We start from the raw sequence: 22,366 nt of genomic DNA, 5'->3' as shown, positions 1-22,366 counted from the left end.
CCCCTTTTCTGCAAGAGATTTATTCTACGACCCCCACCTCAGTGATGCCTGAAACCCTGGGTAGTACTGAGCCCTATGTGGACTGTGTTTTTTTCCTGTACAAACATACCTAATGTCAAGTTTAACTTACAAATTAGCGGACTAAGAGATTAACAATAACCAGTAATAAAAACAATTCTGACTATATATTGTAATAAAAGTTATGTGAATGAGGCCTCTCTCCAAAGATCTTATTGTACAACACTCACTACTTCATATGATGCTGTGAGATGATAAAATGCCTTCGTGATGAGAGGAAGTGAGGTGAATGGTGTAGGTATTGTGACCTGTTGTTAGGCTACTGTCAACCTTCTGACTAAATGTTGGAGGAGGATCATCGGTTTCTGGCCATGGTAACCATGGGAAACTGAATCCATGGGAAGTGAAATCACGAATGGGGGGAGGGGGCACTACTATATGTGTTTGGTTTTAGAACCACTCTTAGTTTTGAGTTTCATCTTGAATTTTTTTAAAATTATTTTTATTAACATATAATGTATTATTTGCCCCAGGGGGTACAGGTCTGTGAATCTTCAGGCTTACACATTTCACAGCACTCACCATAGCACAGACCCTCCCCAATGTCCATAATCCAGCCATCCTATCCCTACCCCCCCACCCACAGCAACCTTCAGCTTGTTTTGTGAGATTAATAAGAGTATCTGAAGGTCTGTCTCCCTCCCAATCCCATCTTCTTTCATTTCTCCCTTCCCTACTCCCCACAATCCCCCGCCCTGCCTCTCGAATTCCTCATATCAGAGAGATCATATGATAAATGTCTTTCTCTGATTGACTTATTTCACTCAGCATAATGCCCTCTAGTTCCATCCATGTCGTTGCAAATGGCAAGATTTATTTCTTTAGATGGCTGCAAATAGTACCCAGTAGTGTGATTGCTGGGTCTTAGGGTAGCTCTATTTTTCAACTCAACACCCAAAGAACAAATAATCCAATCAAGAAATGGGCAGAAGACATGAACAGACATTTCTGAAAAGAAGTCATTCAAATGGCCACCAGACACATGAATAAGTGCTCAACATCACTTGGCATCAGGGAAATAATCAAATCAAAACCACAATGAGATACCACCTCACACCAGTCAGAATGGCTAAAATTAACAAGTCAAGAAACGACAGATGTTGGCGAGGATGTGGAGAAAGTGGAACCCTCCTACACTCTTGGTGGGAATGCAAGCTGATGCATCTTGAATTTTAATGCAATCACAGTACCACTGAATATAGAATTAAATAAATAATATTATTTTTTCTTTTTGGATAATGGTTGCTTTGGGAAATAAACCCAAATCAGACCGATACTGGTGATAATAATCTTCTGGATTCTTTTGATTAATGGCCACATGACTGTAGGCCAGTTTTTGAGATTTTTTTTTTAAAGATGTATTTGTTTATTTGGGGGGAGAGGACCGAAAGGAGATGGATAAAGAGAATCCTAAGCTGACTTCATGCTGAGCGAAGAACCTGATGACCGGATGAGAGGGCCCCATCTCACAACCCTGAGATCATGACCTGAGCAGAGACCAAGAGTCAGATGCTTACCCAGGCACCCAGGCACCTCTGTTTTCCAGACCTTTTCAACTGATGTTTCCTTATCTAAATGTGTGTGTGTGTGTAGTGGGGCTATGGATAATGTTGGTGTAATAACAAATCTTCAAAATGTTCTTGTAATTGAGATAACACCTCACACAATGGTCTAGATCTTGCCCTCCACATTAAATATTGGTCTCTGTGCCTACAATTCTTTTTTTTTTTTTTTAAAGATTTTATTTATTTATTTGTCAGAGAGCACAGGCAGACAGAATGGCAGGCAGAGGCAGAGGGAGAAGCAGGCTCCCCGCCAAGCAAGGGGCTCGATGTGGGACTCGATCCCAGGATGCCGGGATCATGACCTGAGCCGAAGGCAGCTGCTTAACCAACTGAGCCACCCAGGCGTCCCTGTGCCTACAATTCTTAAGAATTTCACGTTTGCATCTCAAGAAGGCATTGTCCAAGTGCACTGAAACCAGCCTTCTCCAGCTCATTTATAATTTACCACTTCTATCTATCCTGTAGCCTTTGGCTTCTATGCAAAAGATACATAATTCGTACTTTAGACAAAGGGTGAAGAAATGTACCTGGGGGCAGTCAAGTTCTGTGTCATGTTCTGTAAGAGAAGCAAATTTTTCTACCAATGTAATGAGTGAGCTGTCTTTCCTATGCTCAAGAAGGGAAGCTACTAAGCTGCATGGTCGGTCGTGATTACAACTTAATCGGTTTAGCATATTTACTCCTTACTTTGATTCAAGTCAAGGGGTAGCCTTATCAGTAAGTAAGGGTTTATCTCAATACTCTTAAGCTTTTCTAGTCCTCCAAAGGCCATGATTCCTGAATTCATCTTATCAACTTAAAGTTTCTCACTCCTTGAACTTCACTAAATGCCTTGTTTTCATGGGATAAATGAAAACATTCCACAAAACTTGCACATAGCAAACGTTGTTTTGAGTATTATATTTCCAGTGTATGACACATGAGTTGATATTTTTTTTTGCTTTTAGAGAAGTAAATATTGTGTTTGCAAGACACCAAGAATCAGTAAATTTGATCTTATGAAAAAATAAAACCAGGTGTTAGGAAAATAGTTCTGGGCTCCAGTCTCCATGTGGATACTCAGGGTGATAGAAAGCAAGGTCTTTCCTGGGGCCCATGTGGTAAGCTTTCATTCAGGACTGATGGGTGTGTGCATGAGCTCATTCTGGTAGCTATTCCCAGAACTACTGATTTCCATCCCATTTCTGCATGCTCCTTCTGCCTCCTTGCATTCAGCTAACTCCTATTTATCCTTCATAGCTCTTCTCAGTTGTAATTAGTGAAAAAGGAATTTTTTACCTTAGTTCTTTTAAATTTTTTTTAAAGATTTTATTTATTTATTTGACAGAGAGAGAGAGATCACAAGTAGACAGAGAGAGAAGGGGAAGCAGGCTCCCCACCGAGCAGAGAGCCCAATTTGGGTCTCGATTCCAGGACCCTGAGATCATGACCTGAGTAGAAAGCAGAGGCTTAACCCACTGAGCCACCCAGGCACCCCAGTTCTTTTAATTTTTGAGTATTTTTTTCAGTGAGCCTGAATTACTTTTATAGTTCGAGTAACAAGAAAAAGAATAGAAAAAGTAAAACAAACAAACAAACAAACAAAAACTCCTTAGAACCAGGGGGAGGAGCAAGCTGGCGGTAGAGTAGGAGAACTAAATTTCATCTGTCCCAGGAATTTAGCTAGATAGTTATCAAAATACTCTGAACACCCATAAACTCAATAGGAGATTGAAGAGAAGAAGAACATCAATTCTAGGAACAGAAAAGCGACCACTTTCTGGAAGGTAGGACTTGTGGAGAAGTGAATCCGAGGGGATATAACGGGAAGAGAGATCATAGGGGATAGGAGTCGGCTCCTGGAAAGCAGTAGAGAATCAGAGCACAAAGTTGGAACTTTCAGAAGTCTGCTCCACTGAGAGATGTCGTTCCAGAGGTTAAGGGGGGGGGGGGGAGACCTCACAGGGACAGTGTGTTCTCAGGAACCTCGGGGTCATGGAAAACTGGGGCTGCATGAGTGCCACAGAGCTCCCAACTATCAGTGTGGAAGCCGCGGCAGAGATGGAGCTGGAGGATGGAAGGCAGGGAGGGCTCTCAACTTGTGATTACCTTAAACCATGATCTGAGGCACTGTCAGGTCACTGCTCTTCTAGCAGAGACCCCGCAAGTGGAAGATCTGGGGAGACTCCCACGTGGGGTGTGAGGCAGGAATCTGCTGGATTTAGAGACTCTAAACGGGGCTGTGTGCCAGACACAGAAATGCTCCATCACAGGTTGGGTGAGCTCAGAGCGCAGCCAGAGATGAGAGTGATTGATGGCTTTTCTCCGAAGGTGCACTGAGGAGTGGGGCCCCAAGCTCTTGGCTCCTCTTGGGCCAGAGATGGGAGGCCACAATTTTCATTCCTGTCTTCCAAAGCTGTACGGAAAGGGTTCAGGGAAGAAAAGCTACAGAGAGTGAACCTGGACAGATTGCTTAGCCTGGTCTCTAGCAAGGGTGTTGCAGTTCCCGCTATGGGCAAAGACATTTGAGAATCACTGCAACAGGCCCCTCCTGAAGAAAATCTCAAGAATATCCAGTCAAGACCAAGTTCACCAATCAATGAGATCTGTGGAACTCCAGAGTTAAGAGAATGCTGCACATAGAATTCATGGCTTTTTCCCAGTGATTCTTTAGTCTTTCAAAGTTACATTTTTAAAATTTTATTTTCTTCTTATTCTATTAAAAAAATTTCCTCTTTCCTATTTTAACCTTTTTAAACTCATATCTTATCAATACCTTCTCAAAAAATCTTTTAAAATTTTCATTGTCATAGTTATATTCTATCTCTTCATTAAAGTGAGGGGGTGGAAAACAATTTATCATGCTAATGGACATCAAAAGAAAGCAGGGGTGGCAATCCTTATATCAGGGACAATAGATTTTAAGCCAAAACTATATTAAGAGATGAGAAAGGACACTATATCATACTTAAAGGGTCTGTCCAACAAGAAGAGCTAACAATTGTAACTATCTATGCTCCTAATATGGGAGCAGCCAACTATATAAACCAATTAATAACAAAATCAAAGAAACACATTGACAATAATACAATAATAGTAGGGGACTTTAACACCCCCTCACTGAAATGACAGAGCATCTAAGCAAAAGATCAACAAGGAAATTAAGGTTTTAATTCACCGGATTAACACACTGGAACAGATGGGCATCACAGATATATTCAGAATATTCCATCCCAAAGCAACAGAATACACATTCTTTTCTAGTGCACATGGAACATTCTCCAGAATAGATCACATCCTGGATCACAAATTAAGTCTCAGCTGGTACCAAAAGATTGGGATCATTTCCTGCATATTTTCAGACCACAAAGCTTTGAAACTAGACCTCAACCACAAGAAAGTTGGAAAGAATTCAAATACAAAGAGGTTAAAGAGCATCCAACTAAAGAATGAATGGGTCAACCAGGGAATTAAAGAAAAATTTAAAAAATTCATGGAAACAAATAAAAATGAAAGCACAACTGTTCAAAATCTTGGGGATGCAGCAAAGGTGGTCCTGAGAAGAAATTATATAGCAATGCAAGCCTTTCTCAAGAAACAAGAAAGTTTTCAAGTAATAACTTAACCCTACACCTACAGGAGCTAGTGAAAGAACAGCAAAGAAAGCCTCAACCCAGCAGGAGAAGAGAAATAATAAAGATGAGAGCAGAAATTAATGAAATAGAAACCAAAAGAACAGAAGAACAGATCAATGAAACTAGGAGCTTATTCTTTGAAAGAATTAATAAGGTTGATAAACCCCTGACCAGACTTATCAAAAAGAAAAGAGAAAGACCTAAGTTAATAAAATCATGAATGAAAGAAGAGAGATCTCAACCAACTCCAAAGAAATACAAACAATTATAGAAACATATTATGAGCAACTATATGTCAGCAAATATGACAATCTGAAGAAATGGATGCATTCCTAGAGACAAATAAACTATCAAAACTTAATCAGAAAGAAAAGAAAACCTGAACAGACCCATCACCAGTATGGAGATTGAAGCAGTCATCAAAAATCTCCCAATTTTAACAAGAGCCCATGGCCAGACAACTTCCCAGGGGAATTCTACCAAACATTTAAAGAAGAATTAATACCTACTCTCCTGAAACTGTTCCAAAAAATAGAAATGGAAGGAAAACTTCCAAACTCATTTTATGAGGCCAGCATGACCTTGATTCCAAAACCAGACAAAGACCCCCATCAAAAAGGAGAATTACGGACCAAAATCCCTGATGAACATGGATGTAAAAATTCTCACCAAAATACTAGCCAATAGGATCCAACAGTACATTAAAAGGATTATTCACCACAAACAAGTGGGATTTATTTCTGGACTGCAAGGTTGGTTCAACAACTGCAAATCAATCAATGTGATATAATACATTAAAAAAAGAAAGAACCAGAAACATATGATACTCTGAATAGATTCTGGGAAAGCATTTGACAAAGTACAGTATTCTTTCTTGATCAAAACTCTTCAAAGTGTAGGGATAGAGGGTACATACCTCAATATCATAAAAGCCATATATAAAAAGCCCATAGAAAATGTCATTGTCAATAGGGAAAAACTGAGAGCTTTTCTCCTAGGGTCAGGAACACATCAGGGATGCCCACTATCACCACTGCTATTCAACATAGTACTAGAAGTCCTAGCCTCAGTAATCAGAAAACAAAAAGAAATAAAAGGCATTTGAATTGGCAAAGAAGAAGTCAAACTCTCACTCTTTGCAGATGATATGATATTTTATGTGGAAAACCCAAAAGACTCTGCTCTAAAAATGCTAGAACTCATATAAGAATTCAGTAAATTGTCAGATATAAAATCAATATACAGAAATCAGTTGCATTTCTATACACCAACAACAAGACAGAAGAAACATAAATTAAGGAGTTGATTCCATTTACAATTGTACCCAAATCCATATGATACCTAGGAATAAACCTACCCAAAGATACAAAGAACCTGTACTCAAAAAACTATAGAGTTCATGAAAGAAATTGAGGAAGACACAAAGAAATGGAAAAATGTTCCATGCTCATGGACTGAAAGAAAAATATTGTGAAAATGTCTATGCTACTCAGAGCAATCTACACATTTAATGCTGTCACTATCAAAATACCATCAACTTTTTTCGAAGAACTGGAACAAATAATCCAAAAATTTATATGGAACCAAAAAAGACCCCGAATATTTGGAGGAATGTGGAAAAAGAAAACCAAAGTTGGTGGCATTACAATTCTAGACTTCAAGCTCTATTACAAAGCTGTAATCATCAAGACAGTATGGTACTGAGACAAAAACAGGCACACAGGTCAATGGAACTGAAGAGAAAGCCCCGAAATGGACCCTCAACTCTATGGCCAACTAATCTTCGATAAAGCAGGAAAGAATGTTCAATGGAAAAAAGACAGTCTCTTCAATAAATGGCATTAAGAAAATTGGATAGCCACATGCAGAAGAATGAAACTGGATCATTTCCTTAAACTACACACAAAAATAGACTCAAAATGGATGAAAGACCTCAATGTGAGACAGGAATCCATCAAAATCTTTGAGAAGAACAGGCAGCAACCTTTTTGACATTAGCTGCAGCAAATTCTTCCTAGAAAAATCACCAAAGACAAGGGAAGCAAGGATAAAAATGAATTATTGGAACTTCATCAAGATTAAAAAAAAAAAAAGCTTTTGCACAACAAAGGAAACTGTCAATAAAACCAAAAGACAACTAACAGAATGGGAGAAGATATTTGCAAATGACACATCAGATAAAGGCCTAGTATCCAAATCTATAAAGAACTTATCAGGAGCACCTGGGTGGCTCAGTAGGTTAGGCCTCTGCTTTCGGCTCAGGTCATTATCCCAGGGTTCTGGGATTGAGCCCCACATTGGGATCTCTGCTCAGTGAGAAGCCTGCTTCCCCTCCCCCGCTGCCTGCCTCTCTGCCTATTTGTGAACTTTGTCTGTCAAATAAATGGATAAAATCTAAAAAAAAAAAAAAAAGAACTTATCAAACTTAATACCCAAAGAACAAATAATCCAATCAAGAAATGGGCAGAAGACACGAGCCAACATTTCTGCAAAGAGGACATCCAAATGGCCAACAGACACATGAAAAATTGCTCAACATCACTTGGCATCAGGGAAATATAAATCAAAACCACAGTGAAATACCACCTCACATCACTCAGAATGGCTAAAATATTAACCAGTCAGGAAACAACAGGTGTTGGAGAGGATGTGGAGAAATCCTCTCTGTTGGTGGGAATGCAAACTGGTACAGCCACTCTGGAAAACAGTATGGAGGTTCCTCAAAGAGTTGAAAAGAGAGCTACCCTATGACCCAGCAATTGCACTATTGTGTATTTACGCTAAAGATACAAATGTAGTGATCCAAAGGGGCCCGTGCACCTGAATGTTTATAGCAGCAATGTCCATAATAGCCAAACTATGGAAAGAGCCTATATGTCCATCAACAGATGAATGGATAAAAAAGAGTGGTGTATATATAGAATGGAATACTATGCAGCCATCAAAAATGAAATCTTGCCATTTGCATTGACATGAATGGAACTAGAGGGTATTATGCTGAGTGAAATAAGTCAATCAGAGAAAGACAATTATCATATGATATCATTGATATGAGGAATCTGAGAAACAAGACTGAGGATCATGGGGGAAGGTAGAGAAAAAGGAAATAAGTTGAAACCAGAGATGGAGACAAACTGACTCTTAATCTCAGGAAACAAACTGAGGGTTGCTGGAAGGGAGGGGGTGGGAGGGATGGGGTTGCTGGGTGATGGACATTGGGAAATTATGTGCTATGTTGAGAAAAATAAGTAAATTAATTAACTTAAACAAATAAACTCCCTGAGCCTTCTGCTTGGTTGTCTCCTCCCCTGGGTAACAATTTTCTGGCCAGTTTCTAAATCCTCTTACCCCAGTCCATATCACCTCATGCCCAGTTCTTTCTTTCTGTGAATTCACAGGTTTCTTGATCAGTTACTTGTAGCCTAGGCCTTATTTCATACTCTGCAGTAACTGTATGCTCACTTATGCATTGTTCTCACTAGATTATAAACTCAGCCAGAGGCAGATACATAGCAGTTTTCTAGAATCCCAGCATCTATCCTATCCAAGTACCTGGCACATTTTTAAGTGTCTTGAAAGAAGAGTGAAAATAAAAGAGTGATGCTAGTGCTCAGAGGGATGGGGGAGGAAGACTATAACTGAAGAACCATGCATACTCGTTTCTTGCTCAAAACACCCTCCTCCCCCAGGAGGACACACCTCCCCCAATCTGCTTGCAATGGCCTCCTGGCTCTGCCTGCTGTCTGGGCTGCAGGATGTGAGTGAGCAAACCGTTCAGCATCTCCCCCAGTTCCTTTACCTGAGTACAGTACTGCTTTTCTAGCCTCTGGCTCTCCTTCTGTTTATGGCAGGTGAGCGACACCACGGACACGATGGTGCCGTTGTAGTTCTCCTGGGAAGACGTCCAGGACATCAGCGCAGTCGTTGAGCTTAGGATGTGGACACTCACGTGCTGGGGCTTCTCAGTCAGTTCTTCGATCCACTCTCCTGAAGGGCCTGAACATTTCAAATAAGAGCACAAACTTGTTTTTTCCTTTCACCCTTACACACAGAGTCATGGTAAGACTGGTGGCTGGAAAGGCACGGCTCTCTGTCCCCTGCCTCTGAGGTTCTTCCAGTAAATTCTTCACCAGAGAGAATCGACTTCTCTTTCAACGCAGAGTAGGTGTGGTAGTGGGGGCATTTCATCAGTGTTTAGAATTCCTCTGCTGTTAGGATCTTCGGTCACTAGAAATAATGACTTTGAGATTCAAATTACCCTCAACTGCCATCATGTGAAAAGATTTCAAATTTGGTAGCAGTGGGATCAAAGAGACGGTGTGCAACTATATTGAGAGAAGAAATAGGCAACAGGCAGGCTCAGTTACAGAAGCTGCCTGAGAGCTGGGTGATCATTTGAGGGATGCAGTGGGTTCCTCAAGATAAAGTATCTCGTCAGAAGTGCCCACCATTAGCTTTGTTCTCTTAAGTTTCTCAAGTGGTTATTAGCACCGTGCCTGACCCATGGTAAGGACTCAAGAAGTGTTGAGGCGGTTATTTTTTATGGAAGTTCCTTGTTGAAGTGCACATGTGCAACTTTCCTTTATTTGCTTAGGATGCAGGTCTCAGTGTCTTAATAGGGAGCTGTATTCCTCGGCTGGGATCCAGGAGAGGGAAAGGAGAAAGTGGCTCTCCCTGGAAGAGCCGTCCTGGGCTCACAGCCAATGGGGTCAGGGAGAGAATGACCATAAAAAAATGACAATGATGGCAAAGAGACAGAACGCTTAGCATGTTCTAGGCTCTGCTTTAGGTTTGTATGTGCTTAATATGTTAACCCTTTAATTTTCATAACAGACCTATGAGAGAAGTACAAGTTTTTTTTTTTTTAATTTATTTGACAGACAGAGATCATAAGTAGGCAGAGAGGCAGGCTAAGAGAGAGAGAGAGAGAGAGAGAGAGAGAGAGAGAGAAGGAAACAGGCTCCCTGCTGAGCAGAAAGCCTGATGTGGGGCTCAATTCCAGGACCCTGGGATCATGACCTGAGCTGAAGGCACTGAGCCACCCAGGCGCCCCTGATAAGTACAAGTATTAATTTCACTTTCAGATGAGGGTGCTGAGGCAGAGAGAGGGTAAGTAGATTCACCCACAGGAAGGCTGGTTAGAGAATCCATGCTCTTAACCCCTGCATGAAACCTCTGGGGGCACTAGGAACTGTCAAAAGCACTGGTTTGGAGATGGGAGAGTTGACCAAAACTCAGCTTTGACTTTGACCTTGGACAAATCTATAACTTCTCTGAATCTCTATCAATGCACGGGCTAAATGAATTAAACCACTGAAATGTGAGAATTGAAAAATTGAATGATCCAATACCTCACTTAAGTGATGAGAAAACTGAGGTCCAGTGATGTGTATGACTCTCACACAGCTAGTAAGTGTCTGGGGGTCAACCTAGACCTCTGGTCTCCTGGATCAGTGCTTTGTGACAATTAATCATGATGCCATCAGTCGCTGAGATCAAATGAGATCATAGGTGTTAGAGAACTCTGTAATTGTGAAGTTCATTGCCGTTAGGAAGATTATTGGGGTAGCTGGGGCACAGAGAGCCAAAGTGGGAGGAAGCAAAAGCAAAACAAAATCACTTGTTCAGTGATTTTACGTTAGGACTAACCCTGATAATCAAGCCAAGGTCATGGGTCACTGCAGGCTACGTGGAAATGGACTTTGCTATCAAGTATTCCTGAGTTCTAGTCCTCATTTGAACACTTGGGAAAGTTACCAAGCTTTCTGTGCCTTGGGGTTTTTTTCCACCTGAAACATGGAATCACTGAAATGTAAAGCTGTTGGGGGACAAATGTAAATCTGTACCATTCTTCTCATCTCTGAGGAAAGCCTTCAAAACCACAGAAATACAAATCATAATGCAACAAGAGAAATGTAAATCTTAATGGAATTTAATTAATATTAATGTCATAGATTAACACCAGAACAATTTGGTCAGGAAAATGGGCCATGAATATCGTTCGGCTGGTATGAGCCTGTACTATGTTGAGGCGGCTTACTGAGTTCCAGGATGTTATTTGTATCTATAGTTTCCAGTTTTAAACTAAAGACATATATGCAATACCCCTAAATAACTCATTACTGCAGATCAGAATAGCCTAAACACTAAAAATATTATTCTTTTAATGCAAGAGAAAAAAAAACCAGAATTTTTAGTGTCCTATATTCTTCTAGATGAATATTAAGATACATCTCTTTGGAATAATCATATTTTTGAGCAATTCTGACACAGTCTCAATTTGGATACTCTAGAGCAGAGTGTCTGACACATGAAAGTTGTTCATTTGTTGAAGGTACAACAGAATTAATAAATTAGTGGTATAGCCCCAGAGTAGGATTTTGTAATTTGGTATGAGAAATAAGATGTACACGAGTAAAACAAATCTAGAAAAATATTATACACAAATAAGCTCTGTATTCTGTGTTGTGCACTATGAAACACAATAGAAATTCAGGGAAGGAAAGGACTAGCATATTCAGAATAGCTGAAGCCTTGACACTTGTGGTGCATCTCTACTGAGGGACATGAAAACCTTCTGGTGAATGAGACATTTTAGTTAGTTTCATCTTCTTCACAGGAAGAACTAAATAGTAAAGTTCATTCTCATTCTTGAGTGACTAACTGAATGCCATACAGGCAAAATCATGACTATTCTTTCTGTTTACCTCATGGGTCTTTAGGCCTCTTACCAATGGCAACATTTTTTTTTAAAGATTTTATTTATGTATTTGACAGACAGAGATCACAAGTAGGCAGAGAGGCAGGCAGAGAGAGAGGAGGAAGCAGGCTCCCTGCCGAGCAGAGAGCCCAATGCGGGGCTCAATCCCAGGACCCTGAGATCATGACCTGCGCTGAAAGCAGAGGCTTAACCCACGGAGCCACCCATGCATCCCAACATTTTTGGTTGCTTAAATAGAAATGCTACATGGGACCTTTCCAGCATTTTCCAGCTGTTAAATTGATGGATCTCTTCCCCTCTCCTCCTCACTCTCCCATCCACCCTTTGGAAGATTATACGCTGAAAGGTGGTATTTGCCTTTGGAGAAGTTGACAAAGTATGTGGTGGTCATCTTTTTTGAAGAGTCATTTTTATCCACTGCCTTCTGTTTTTTTCTTTCGGTGGATAGGAGGCACATTTAACTGCTGATAAACGAGGTAACTGATTTTTGGCCTTGAAACCTCTGGTGAGCATATTCCGGTTAGCTAAGAACATTACAGACTTGCACAATTGGTGCAGCTTCTGGAGGCTAGTTATTGGCTTCATTATTGCCCCTCATGGAATCAGGGGAAGCCACCCGAAGACTTGAAATGGGGCTTTTAGAATGCTCTAGCTTTGTCTTCTTGAGCCAAATTTATGGTGACCACCTAGGTCCCACAACACTTACATCTCTGGTTTTCTTTTGAGCTCTCTCAGCTCAATATTCTACTGAGACTTTTCTATTCAATTTTCTATACGGCCTCAAATGAAAGTCACAGGTCCTAAACAGGGTGTCTGTGTCCTTGGAGGGTTTGTTACAGCTAGTGTGGGAGGTCAGCTTAATAAATGTTCAATTATCACCATAATAAAAAAATCCGTAAGTTAAATCTCTGGGTAGGTTTGTTACTATGAAACATGCATATATTTCTTCTGCGGTCAAAATCTCATGGATCCGGGCCTCTTCTGACCTTGAGGATTTCTCAGGGTCTCTAAGGTTTGATGAATAATTGATGCATGAACATCATTAATCTCCCCAGATCTCTTGTCCTAGCTCCCCCATAAGTGCAAAATAATCTCTTTGGTACTTACTGATATAAAAACTGAGTGATTTTGCTGACTGGCTTTTTCGAGTTTCACAAGATCCTGAGGAGCTAAAGGTCGTCACAGATAACTTATATTTCCCAGGCTCCTTCAGTTCTGCGACAAATTCATGTGCTTCTTCATCCACTGTCAAATATTCAGTAAAGTTTTCTGTATCATATATAAAAAAGAGAATATATATGAATTGAAAACTGGAAGGGCCTTGAATGTAGACAAGTCAAAACAAAAAATTCATATTTTTATACTGTTTCCTTTCCTTTGTCAAGTTCAGTTATACATCTTCATCAAAGGCACTAGAAAAGAAACATGGCCAAATATTCAAATTGCTTTTCATAATACTTTTAAATAACCAAACTAAAATATGATATCTGAATCAAAAAGCTTAGGGATGAGTATATACTGCATATTCTTAGGTACTATTACCTAACAACACCACATGCACAGAATAGAAGTAGAATGTCAGGAGAAGATTGCAATAGTTGACTTTCTCATCTGGATATATAAAAAAAATAACCAGTAGTAAGTATCTTATTGGTTCTTTGTGGTAGTATTAAATACCCAGAGATGCTTTAAAATAAATTGAATTATTTCTGGTTGGAAATAATTTTTCTGGGTAGATTTTCCAACTCTTGTAACCCTCGTCCTTCATCTGTCTTCTTCCAGATTTTACTTTCTAAAAGTAAACATGATTTTGCATTGCTTCAAAGTCCAATCCTGCTGTTTATTACTTCATTTGAAGTTGTTCTCATCAGTTGGTGACTACAATAGCCTTCAAAAGAACACACTGCAGTCAGATAAAAGCATGACTGTACGTTCATGGAAATACTCGTTAAAAAAAATTGTGAGTTACAAGACCTTATTTTCCACAGAATATACTGTGGGACAGAAAAAATAAAAGACAGATTAAGGGCAGATGAAGACAGATATCTTTTACACAAGTAATGCCAGATAAATGTGAAGACTTTTGACTCAAATAATTAGAAATGTCAAAAGATTTCAATTTTACACAATATTTTGATATGGTCAATTGTTCTATACCAGGGTAGAGGAATCCACAAATTTTGCTGTCTTATTTTTTAAATACTTTTTTTTAAAAAAAGATTTTATGTATTTATTTGACAGACAGAAATCACAAGTAGGCAGAGAGGCAGGCAGAGAGAGAGAGGAGGAAGCAGGCTCCTCGCCGAGCAAAGAGCCCGATGCGAGCTCGATCCCAGGATCCTGGGATCATGACCTGAGCCAAAGGAAGAGGCTTTAACCCACTGAGCCACTCAGGCACCCCTTGGTGTCTTATTCTATAAAATAAAATAAGGGCAAACAAGAGGCACTCTCTGATGTTACCTGATACTAGTGTCCTGCCCTGAAAATAATGCTATCATATGAACTTCACATTTTGACAACTTGACATTTGCCACTCAAACTACTAGACCAGAAAGTATAAAATGAAGTATGTTATTGAAAAAAACAAAACAAATAGCAAATAGCTATAATAACCTGCCAAATGACCATTTAGATGTGATTCATGACCCACACGGGCTGCAGGCCAGAGCCCTGTTTTCCATGAGTTAGTGGACTAAAATACGAAGAACAACTCTGGGACGTTAGATCAATGACCATGGTCCAGGATACGGCAGCTACGGTGAAAATACTAGTTGCTGTGCATTTTCTATTTTACGACCAGCTCCTCTTCAGGAAAATGTAGAGTGGTGCTGGTCTCCCAGGGGCCCACCCTGAGGCAAATGAGAGTCGCTAGATGAGCCAGACCTGGGGCTGGCCCCCTTGGGAAGGTAGCCTTCTGGTTAGAAAGATTGTTTTGCTACATGTTTCACAAACAGTATACTAGGAAGTGGAAAATTTCTCCAGGATATTTTGTAATTTGGCATAGTTAGAAGTGCAATTCAAACTCTTTCCAAACAGAAGGTTTTCCTCAGTGGCCTGGGGTACATGACATGTTGGGCAGTGAAAGGTAAGCGAGTTGTGAATATGTGAAACTTAGAAACTACCTAAACTTTGGATTCTGATCCTACCTATTTAATTGTGTTTTCTAGTGTTAGGGAGCATTGCTACTCAAATTCTTCCCTTTCTTGACCATTTTTTCTCTAAATAGTAACTGTCTCCCATCAGTCTTTCTTCCTAAATATTTTAGTTTTAACATATGTCAATGCCCTTTCCTTTGCATATCAGTTCTTATTTTTGCTGATTTGATGACTTTACCTTCTCTTTCTATGTGGATATGGAACCCATCGAAGGCAGTGGGTGGTTTGGGTGGTAACCAATTCAGGATCATTTGTACAGGAAAAAATGAGAGCGAGCCTGCTGTCGATTTCTCAGTCTCACTGAGCACACTGTTATTTTCATATTCCATGGGAAGGACACTGACAAAGTCATCTTCACTCTCGGGGGTGGCGGGGGCGCTGCTCCACCAATAGGGCTGGGATGTAGTCTCCTCCTCGCTGCTGTTGAAATCGGGCCAACCGGAAGAAATGTTGCCAGAGGGACTTTCAGAGGCTTCATCCGCGAAATGGAAGAGTTTGTCTTTTCCCACCATCTCGTGTGATCTAATGAACGATTCCTCTGGGAAACTGCCACTCTGTTCTTCCCAATTGTTTTTGTTCAAATTGACAATACGAACCGAGATATTTCGAGGTGGATAAGGTGCTGTAAGAGAGAGAATTTTTATTTTCCAGTAATTTTTAATTCTATTGTAGTGAATACTTCATGTTTTAGTGAGTCAAATACACAAGTGGATGTACAAAATAAAGGTTAGTTTTACTTGTACTATATAAAGATAATCTACATCAAGAACTATTGTGGTGTCAAGTCCCACATTTGTCTAAGATTTTGTATACAGTGTGTACACATGGGTATATTACCACTCATACTTCAAATACATTAACTAGTGATACGATGCTTGTCCAAGTGGTAATCTAACCATGTCCAAAGTAGAGTTTCACAAATATTCTTTAGCTTATCAAAATCTCCTTTTTAAAAAACCTGAGTCTCTGCCACTGGATCTTTTTTACAACAAAGCAACTACAGTGTACTCTAGCTATCAAGATAAAAATACTGCCTGTGACAATTGCACTTAAGAGAGTTACATATGTGCCTTTATTTTTTTATTTTTTAAAATTTATTTATCTATTTGACAGAGAAAGAGAGAGAGAAAGAGATCACAAGTAGGCAGAGACCAGCAGAGAGAGAGAGGAAGCAGGCTCCCTGCTGAGCAGAGAGCCCGATGTGGGGCTTGATCCCAGGACCCTGAGATCATGACCTGAGCCAAATGCAGAGACTTAACCCACTGAGCCACACAGGCTCCCCAAGTTTTCAGTTTTCTTTTCTTTCTTTCTTTTTTTTTTTTTAAGATTTATTTATTTACTTGACACAGAGAGAGAGAGAGAGAGATCACAAGTAGGCAGAGACGCATATGTGCCTTTAGAAATATTAACACACATGTTAGAAATACGGCTTTACTCCTCACCTCTCCAGAATGAAACATTTGAGCACAAAATCCATGTATGAATTAGGGAAGCATACCTTTCTATGGGTAGAAAATTATGAAGGCACACTGTTTGGTCTCTACCTGCAACTGTTTCTATCTATCCTTCAAATAGCAGCTGAAATATCATCTCTTCTGCGAACTCCAAAAAAAAAATTAATCTTTCCCTCCTTTGTGCAGTTACATAACTTTGTATCTCTTAGGACACATATCAGTTCTGCCTTGTGTGATTGTCATTTGTGTTATGCCCCTACTATTTTTGAGGACAGGGAACCTATTCCACCAGACTCTGTCTTCATATCTCTCATACTTAGAACAACTCCCTGGTAGAAGTCACTCAATTGATAATGTTTCCTTACTTGAATTGAAAGACCCGCGGATCCCCTTACCCAAGAATCCAACACTGCCACTGGATGCAAACAGCAAGAGGTTCTTTATTGTTACGCAGGCGCCTGCGGGTGGTCAGCGCGTGCCTGCGGGTGGTCAGCAGCTCCTGCTAGCTGAGCACACCAGGCTGGGGTGGTGCAGGATTTTTATAGACAGGTACAAACAAGTCCCGGATGGGAAGGGGCCGATTGGCTGACAATTTGAACATTTGAAAAAAGGCATACTTGGTGTTAGTGGATTGGCCCTGGAAGACCCCCTCGCGCGAAGAGAAAGGCGGGAAGGGGAAACAAAGAGGGGAAGTTTTAATCTTATTACTTCAGCAGAAAGACATCCTGTCTATGTGACTATGCAGCCCCCTTGCCTACGTGACCATGCCCCGGCTATTAGGAGAGGGTTATCTTGTTCAAACAGGAGTCAAGTGTCATGCCCTAAAAGCCAAGCGGTTACAGAAAGGCAAAAGAGCAGTTACATTGAGTTCAACCCTGGGGGAAGGGTCTTTTCATTGCAAGGGGAGGAGGGGTACTTTTACACAACAAAAGAGCAGTTAATTACTTAACGACGAGGGGGGGGGTCTTTCATTCCCCCCTTTTTCTTGAATGATGAAAAATACAAATAGAGTCTTAGATGTTGTCATTATGTGACTAAATTATTTAGCTGAAATAGTTTCTTTGTCTTGTCTTATTTAATGGAAATCATGACATCTTAGAATTCAGACTGGCAGGGTCTCAGGGGTGATCTATTACAATCCATTCCCAATGTTCATATGAAGGGCATCTCCAACATTCCTAAAGAGTAATTTGGGCACATTAGGCATGGACAATGTCAATTACATTGTATTGGTGACGGGCACTTAGTAGGTATATAATTATTTCCATCCATTCTTCCATTTATCTACCCATCCATCCTTCCATCCATCCATCCTATAACAGTGCTTCCTATTAATGATGCTACTAAGATTAAACACGGCAAGTTTAGACACATCTGAATTCCAATATTTTCTTTTAATAATCTGATATTCTGTCCTAGAACATCTCCTGTCATTTTTATTGTCATATGAGAATTTTGGCAGGTTATAGAATAACCAATGTCTACTTGGTCAAGTTAAGTTACTTAATTATAACTTTTGGTAGTATCATGTAGTTTTTTTCCATTCAAAGATTATAAATCTATCATAACATTGATGTATTTTATTTTATTTTATTTTTTAAAGGTTTTATTTTTTTATTTATTTGACAGAGGGAGATCACAAGTAGGCAGAGAAGCAGGAAGAGAGAGAGGAGGAAGCAGGCTCCCTGCTGAGCAGAGAGCCCGATGTGGGACTCCATCCCAGGACCCTGGGATCATGACCCGAGCCGAAGGCAGAGGCTTTAACCCACTGAGCCATTCAGGCACCCCTACTTGACATATTTTAGATTTTTCTTCTGAAAATTTTACTCCGTTCCTTTGCCATTGATAGAGAATTTGTTTTAGAATATTACAAATATATATTTATTTTATTTCTTAGCTCTAGCACAGAATTATTTTCACAAAGATAGAATGTATACATGCAATAAACATACAGTTTAATTGTTTTTAAACTGAATTAGATTTTTCAGAAAACTTACCAGTTCTATGCTGTTTGGGCTCATGACTGACACCACTGTATTCCACAAGAGTACTTTTATTAAAAGTTGCCTCAGATACCAGTTGAAAAGTGATGTTACTATAACATATTCCTGGCAGCCAGTGATTAAATACTGTTTTTCCCTTAAAGAAATCTGAGAATAAAAACAATTACGTTAAAATTTTGATCTCCTAAATGCCACGTACTTCTAGAAAGTCCTAAACAATTATGATTAAATAATTGTAAGGTATTATTTCCTGCAACTTCTGGCACCCTCGGTAATACAAAATTGGCCTAATCAAGATTAAAGATGAAAATTTGGATCTTTATATCCAAAATCCTGGAAAGTTTTTTTAGCAGGAATTGGATACAATGGAATTAAATCTTTATTATAGGAACATTTTGTGTATTAAATGGAGAAGATAACGTGCAGAAATTGCAGAGATTAGGTTTATGCTAGCCATTTATTTTATGATAAAAATCAAAGATATTTTGCCACCTTATGGCTTAGGAAAAAGTGATTTCATAAGACATGGTTTCACTAGGCTTACTTATAAAAACTGGACTGCTTTTGAAGTAAGTTTATCTGCTAGTTGGCAGTACCTGATTTAAGAAGGAAGGAAGGAATGAAGAAAGGAAGGAAAAAGGAAGGAAGATTAGGATTTTATTTGAAAAACATTAAAGAAAATTTAAAAATTAAGATTCCAGTCCAAATTAGAAGGAAATGTGGAAAAGAAACCAAACATAACACTTATAGAACTGAAAGCTGAAAATAAATTAAAAATTAATTAACTGAAAAAGGAGAGCATATTTATTGATTTATTTTAAAACTCCTGGCTTTTAGTTCCACAAAAATTCCAGATGCTTTTCAATCATTCATGAACTTGTATTTGCATGTGATCCATAAGCAAATAAGGCCCCACTTATTAATTTGCAGAAAATCAGTTTTCATTGAAAATTTAAAAATGCGTAATTTGTGGAGTCTCTGTTTATATTTATTTGATGCTTTAAAGCTTCAAAAAATATAAATTTGCTGCATTGTTTTAAACCATGTCTCATAAAAATGAAATCCATGGAAGAAATGAGTTTATGAAAGCAGCAAGTCAAAATGACACTTACCTGGATACCATGACCTGTGTGCCTCAGTATCCCTTTTTCATCTCACCAGTACCTATTTCCAGTTACAACCAGTGAACTTTGATAACCATCATCTAAGCCCTCACAGAGAAATGTTATAGTTTTGTATCCTGAGAATATCCAAGTTTCTTTCCTTCCCCAATTCACTCCCAAGGGAGCTGAATGCCCTCCCTCATTCCTCTTTCCTTTTCCCCAACAGTCTACCCTGAGAAGGTGACCAGATTCTTTTGAAATGATAAATTCCCGTAAGATCTTTTTTTCTCATCTTCCTACAGGGTCCCCATTAGGCCAGTATAAACAATGAAACCAATTTTTGTATATTAATGCAATCATTTAACTGGCCATACAGATAAACATATCCAAAGGAACAAAAAAGCATTATCATTTGCATTTGAGAACAATCTTGGATCCCTCCAAGCAAAACTAGGTAGAAGGTGCCTTTCTAGCTTCTTTGTTCTAGAAATGCCCTTCTAACACACCCAGAAGGAAATCATTAGGTGAGGTGTTTCTAAGTTTATGTTTGAATTTATTTCTTGTATCAGACATGCTGCCTTTGGAAGACGAACATACAAGTGATAATAATTTGAGTATTTCCTATGCTTATGCATTGCCTGTGACTAGAAAACCAGATGTTCTAAGATTCCTCATGAAAAGATTTTCATAAATTAATAACTATTTTTAATGGCTCTTCCATGGTCAGATAGCGAATCATAAGACCTCTTTAGAGCAAGACAGAAGACCATTCGGCAAACATCACGTAAAAAAGGGTGTTTTAAAGGTGATATTTATCACCCTTCCTTTTGCTTCTTACCTTTGTATAGCATTGTTCGGAAGTCTTTCCCTTCCCAGTAGCTGATGTTTACTCTTGTGAAAACATTGTATTTTTCTGGATAATGAATTTCAAACAGGACTCCTGTTTCAGGAGAAGGTTTATAGTCATATATTGAAACACTGGTTACAGGTAGGGGTTCTGCAGAATGGAAGTAAATGGACAAAGGGGAAGTGGAGAAAAAGGGAGAAAGGCCATTATCAATACTTCGAAGTACCAAAAATTATATCTATCAGAACACTTTCCACACTTTTATTATCCATAAGCACTAAACACCCCCACACTCATGAGTTGACTGATCTCCAGAGAAGTAATTAACAAAGTATATTTATGTGGTGCTGCACCTTTCAAAGAAATTTCATATTCATTTTTTCCATATGCTTTTTGCAATAACCCTGAGATCTGGGACGAGAAGATATGAATATTACTATTCAAAGATAAAAATAATGATGATGTCTCAGAGACTTTAAATTATTTGTCAAAGGTAACTTGACAAGTATGTGGCAGAGTCTATATCTCCAAATTCCTAGTTTATTTTTCTTTTTTCCAAGCCAAGAAAACTTGATGTTAATAACAGACCAGTAACAGAAAATACATTTTGGCTCTGACCAAGGATAAATGTTTATGTGATCATTTGTTTCTTTATATAAACTTAACATTTATTTTTCTCTATTAACTATAAGATTGCAAGCCACACTGTGTTGAGATAAATTAGAGTTTATCAAACCACTCTTCCTGCAGAAGTTAATAAAAAGTTTATTTCTATTTTGCTTGAGCTGTTAGCTCATTACAAAACTTTTTAAATACTCATTTTTTTTTTAAAAAAAGATTTAATTATTTGTTCATCAGAGAGACAGAGACAGAGAGAGAGGGAGAGGGAGAAACAGGCTCCCTACTGTGCAGGGAGCCTGATGCGGGACTTGATCCCACGCGCCTGGGATCATTTTTTAAAACCGCAACTTGATTCACATCTGCATCTCCTCTGTATCCCATTCTTCAGCAAAATTCTTGTAAAAATGATTGAGCTCCCTCACCTTTCTGGAGGATAAGTTTTATATGCAGTCATTTGATTTGAGTAAATCATTTAAATATTTGGTTTGGAGTCAACTATTGTATTACAGACAAAAACAATTTTGATTCAAAGTCTTATCATTAGAGGATTCTCAGACATCATTTACAGCCAAATGAAAGCATTATCTTTGCTTTAAATTTTAGACTTTTAAAATTTCAAGTTTCAATACCCAAGGACACCAAATTCTGATTTAATTTATTCCACAAGTATCAAGGAACTACTTTGTCTTAATCTGTAGGTAAATATTTTTCATTTTGCCCTCCAGGATCATAATCTATTTTAGCTTTGCTTTTGATTGAAGAGATCCAGGAAGGACTGAAGCAACATGTTAAAGCTTTGATTTTTTTCCTGGAATTTTCTTAAAAACCAAGCTAACATCTAGAAAACAAAACAAAACAAAACAGGAAAGACCTTCAGATTACAGCATATGATCATGTGCAAGTAGACTACATGCTGTATTCTCTGGTTAAAATGTTTCTAGTTTATCTTTGATTTGTCCTTGGTCTTCTTGCTTAAAGATAAAATCTACAGAGTGACCTCACTTGTGTCATGTAAACCAACCACCCAACCAACCCACCCACCACCAATCAGGGAAGACTCTTGTATTTCTCTTTGATTAACCTCCCCACCCCCACCCCAAATTTTGAACTATTTGAAGATCTTTCTTTCAACCCAGTCTAATTACTAACCCACAGAGTCTACCAAATCCACCTGCTGCCTCTGTATCTAAGGGAACCAAGATGAA

The 22,366-nt window shown here is 39.0% G+C and overlaps 1 protein-coding gene across 3 annotated transcripts in view; it reads right to left on the bottom strand.

The window, feature by feature from the left end:
- Nucleotides 1-22,366, bottom strand: part of PTPRO (protein tyrosine phosphatase receptor type O) — a 247,364-nt gene that overhangs the window by 83,463 nt on the left and 141,535 nt on the right. For all 3 annotated transcript variants that reach the window (XM_082742368.1, XM_082742369.1, XM_082742370.1), the window contains 5 exons: nt 20,532-20,690; nt 18,585-18,737; nt 15,312-15,755; nt 13,086-13,247; nt 9,057-9,253 (listed from right to left, as the gene is read on the bottom strand). In XM_082742368.1, the coding sequence (XP_082598494.1) occupies nt 9,057-9,253; nt 13,086-13,247; nt 15,312-15,755; nt 18,585-18,737; nt 20,532-20,690 (1,115 nt within the window). The remainder of the gene's footprint in view (nt 1-9,056; nt 9,254-13,085; nt 13,248-15,311; nt 15,756-18,584; nt 18,738-20,531; nt 20,691-22,366) is intronic.

The sequence above is a fragment of the Mustela nivalis genome (genome assembly GCF_964662115.1).
Source record: "Mustela nivalis genome assembly, chromosome: 7".
NCBI lineage: Eukaryota > Metazoa > Chordata > Mammalia > Carnivora > Mustelidae > Mustela > Mustela nivalis.
The sequence above is the reverse complement of the archived record's forward strand: the minus strand, read 5'-3'. Positions and strand labels throughout refer to the sequence as shown.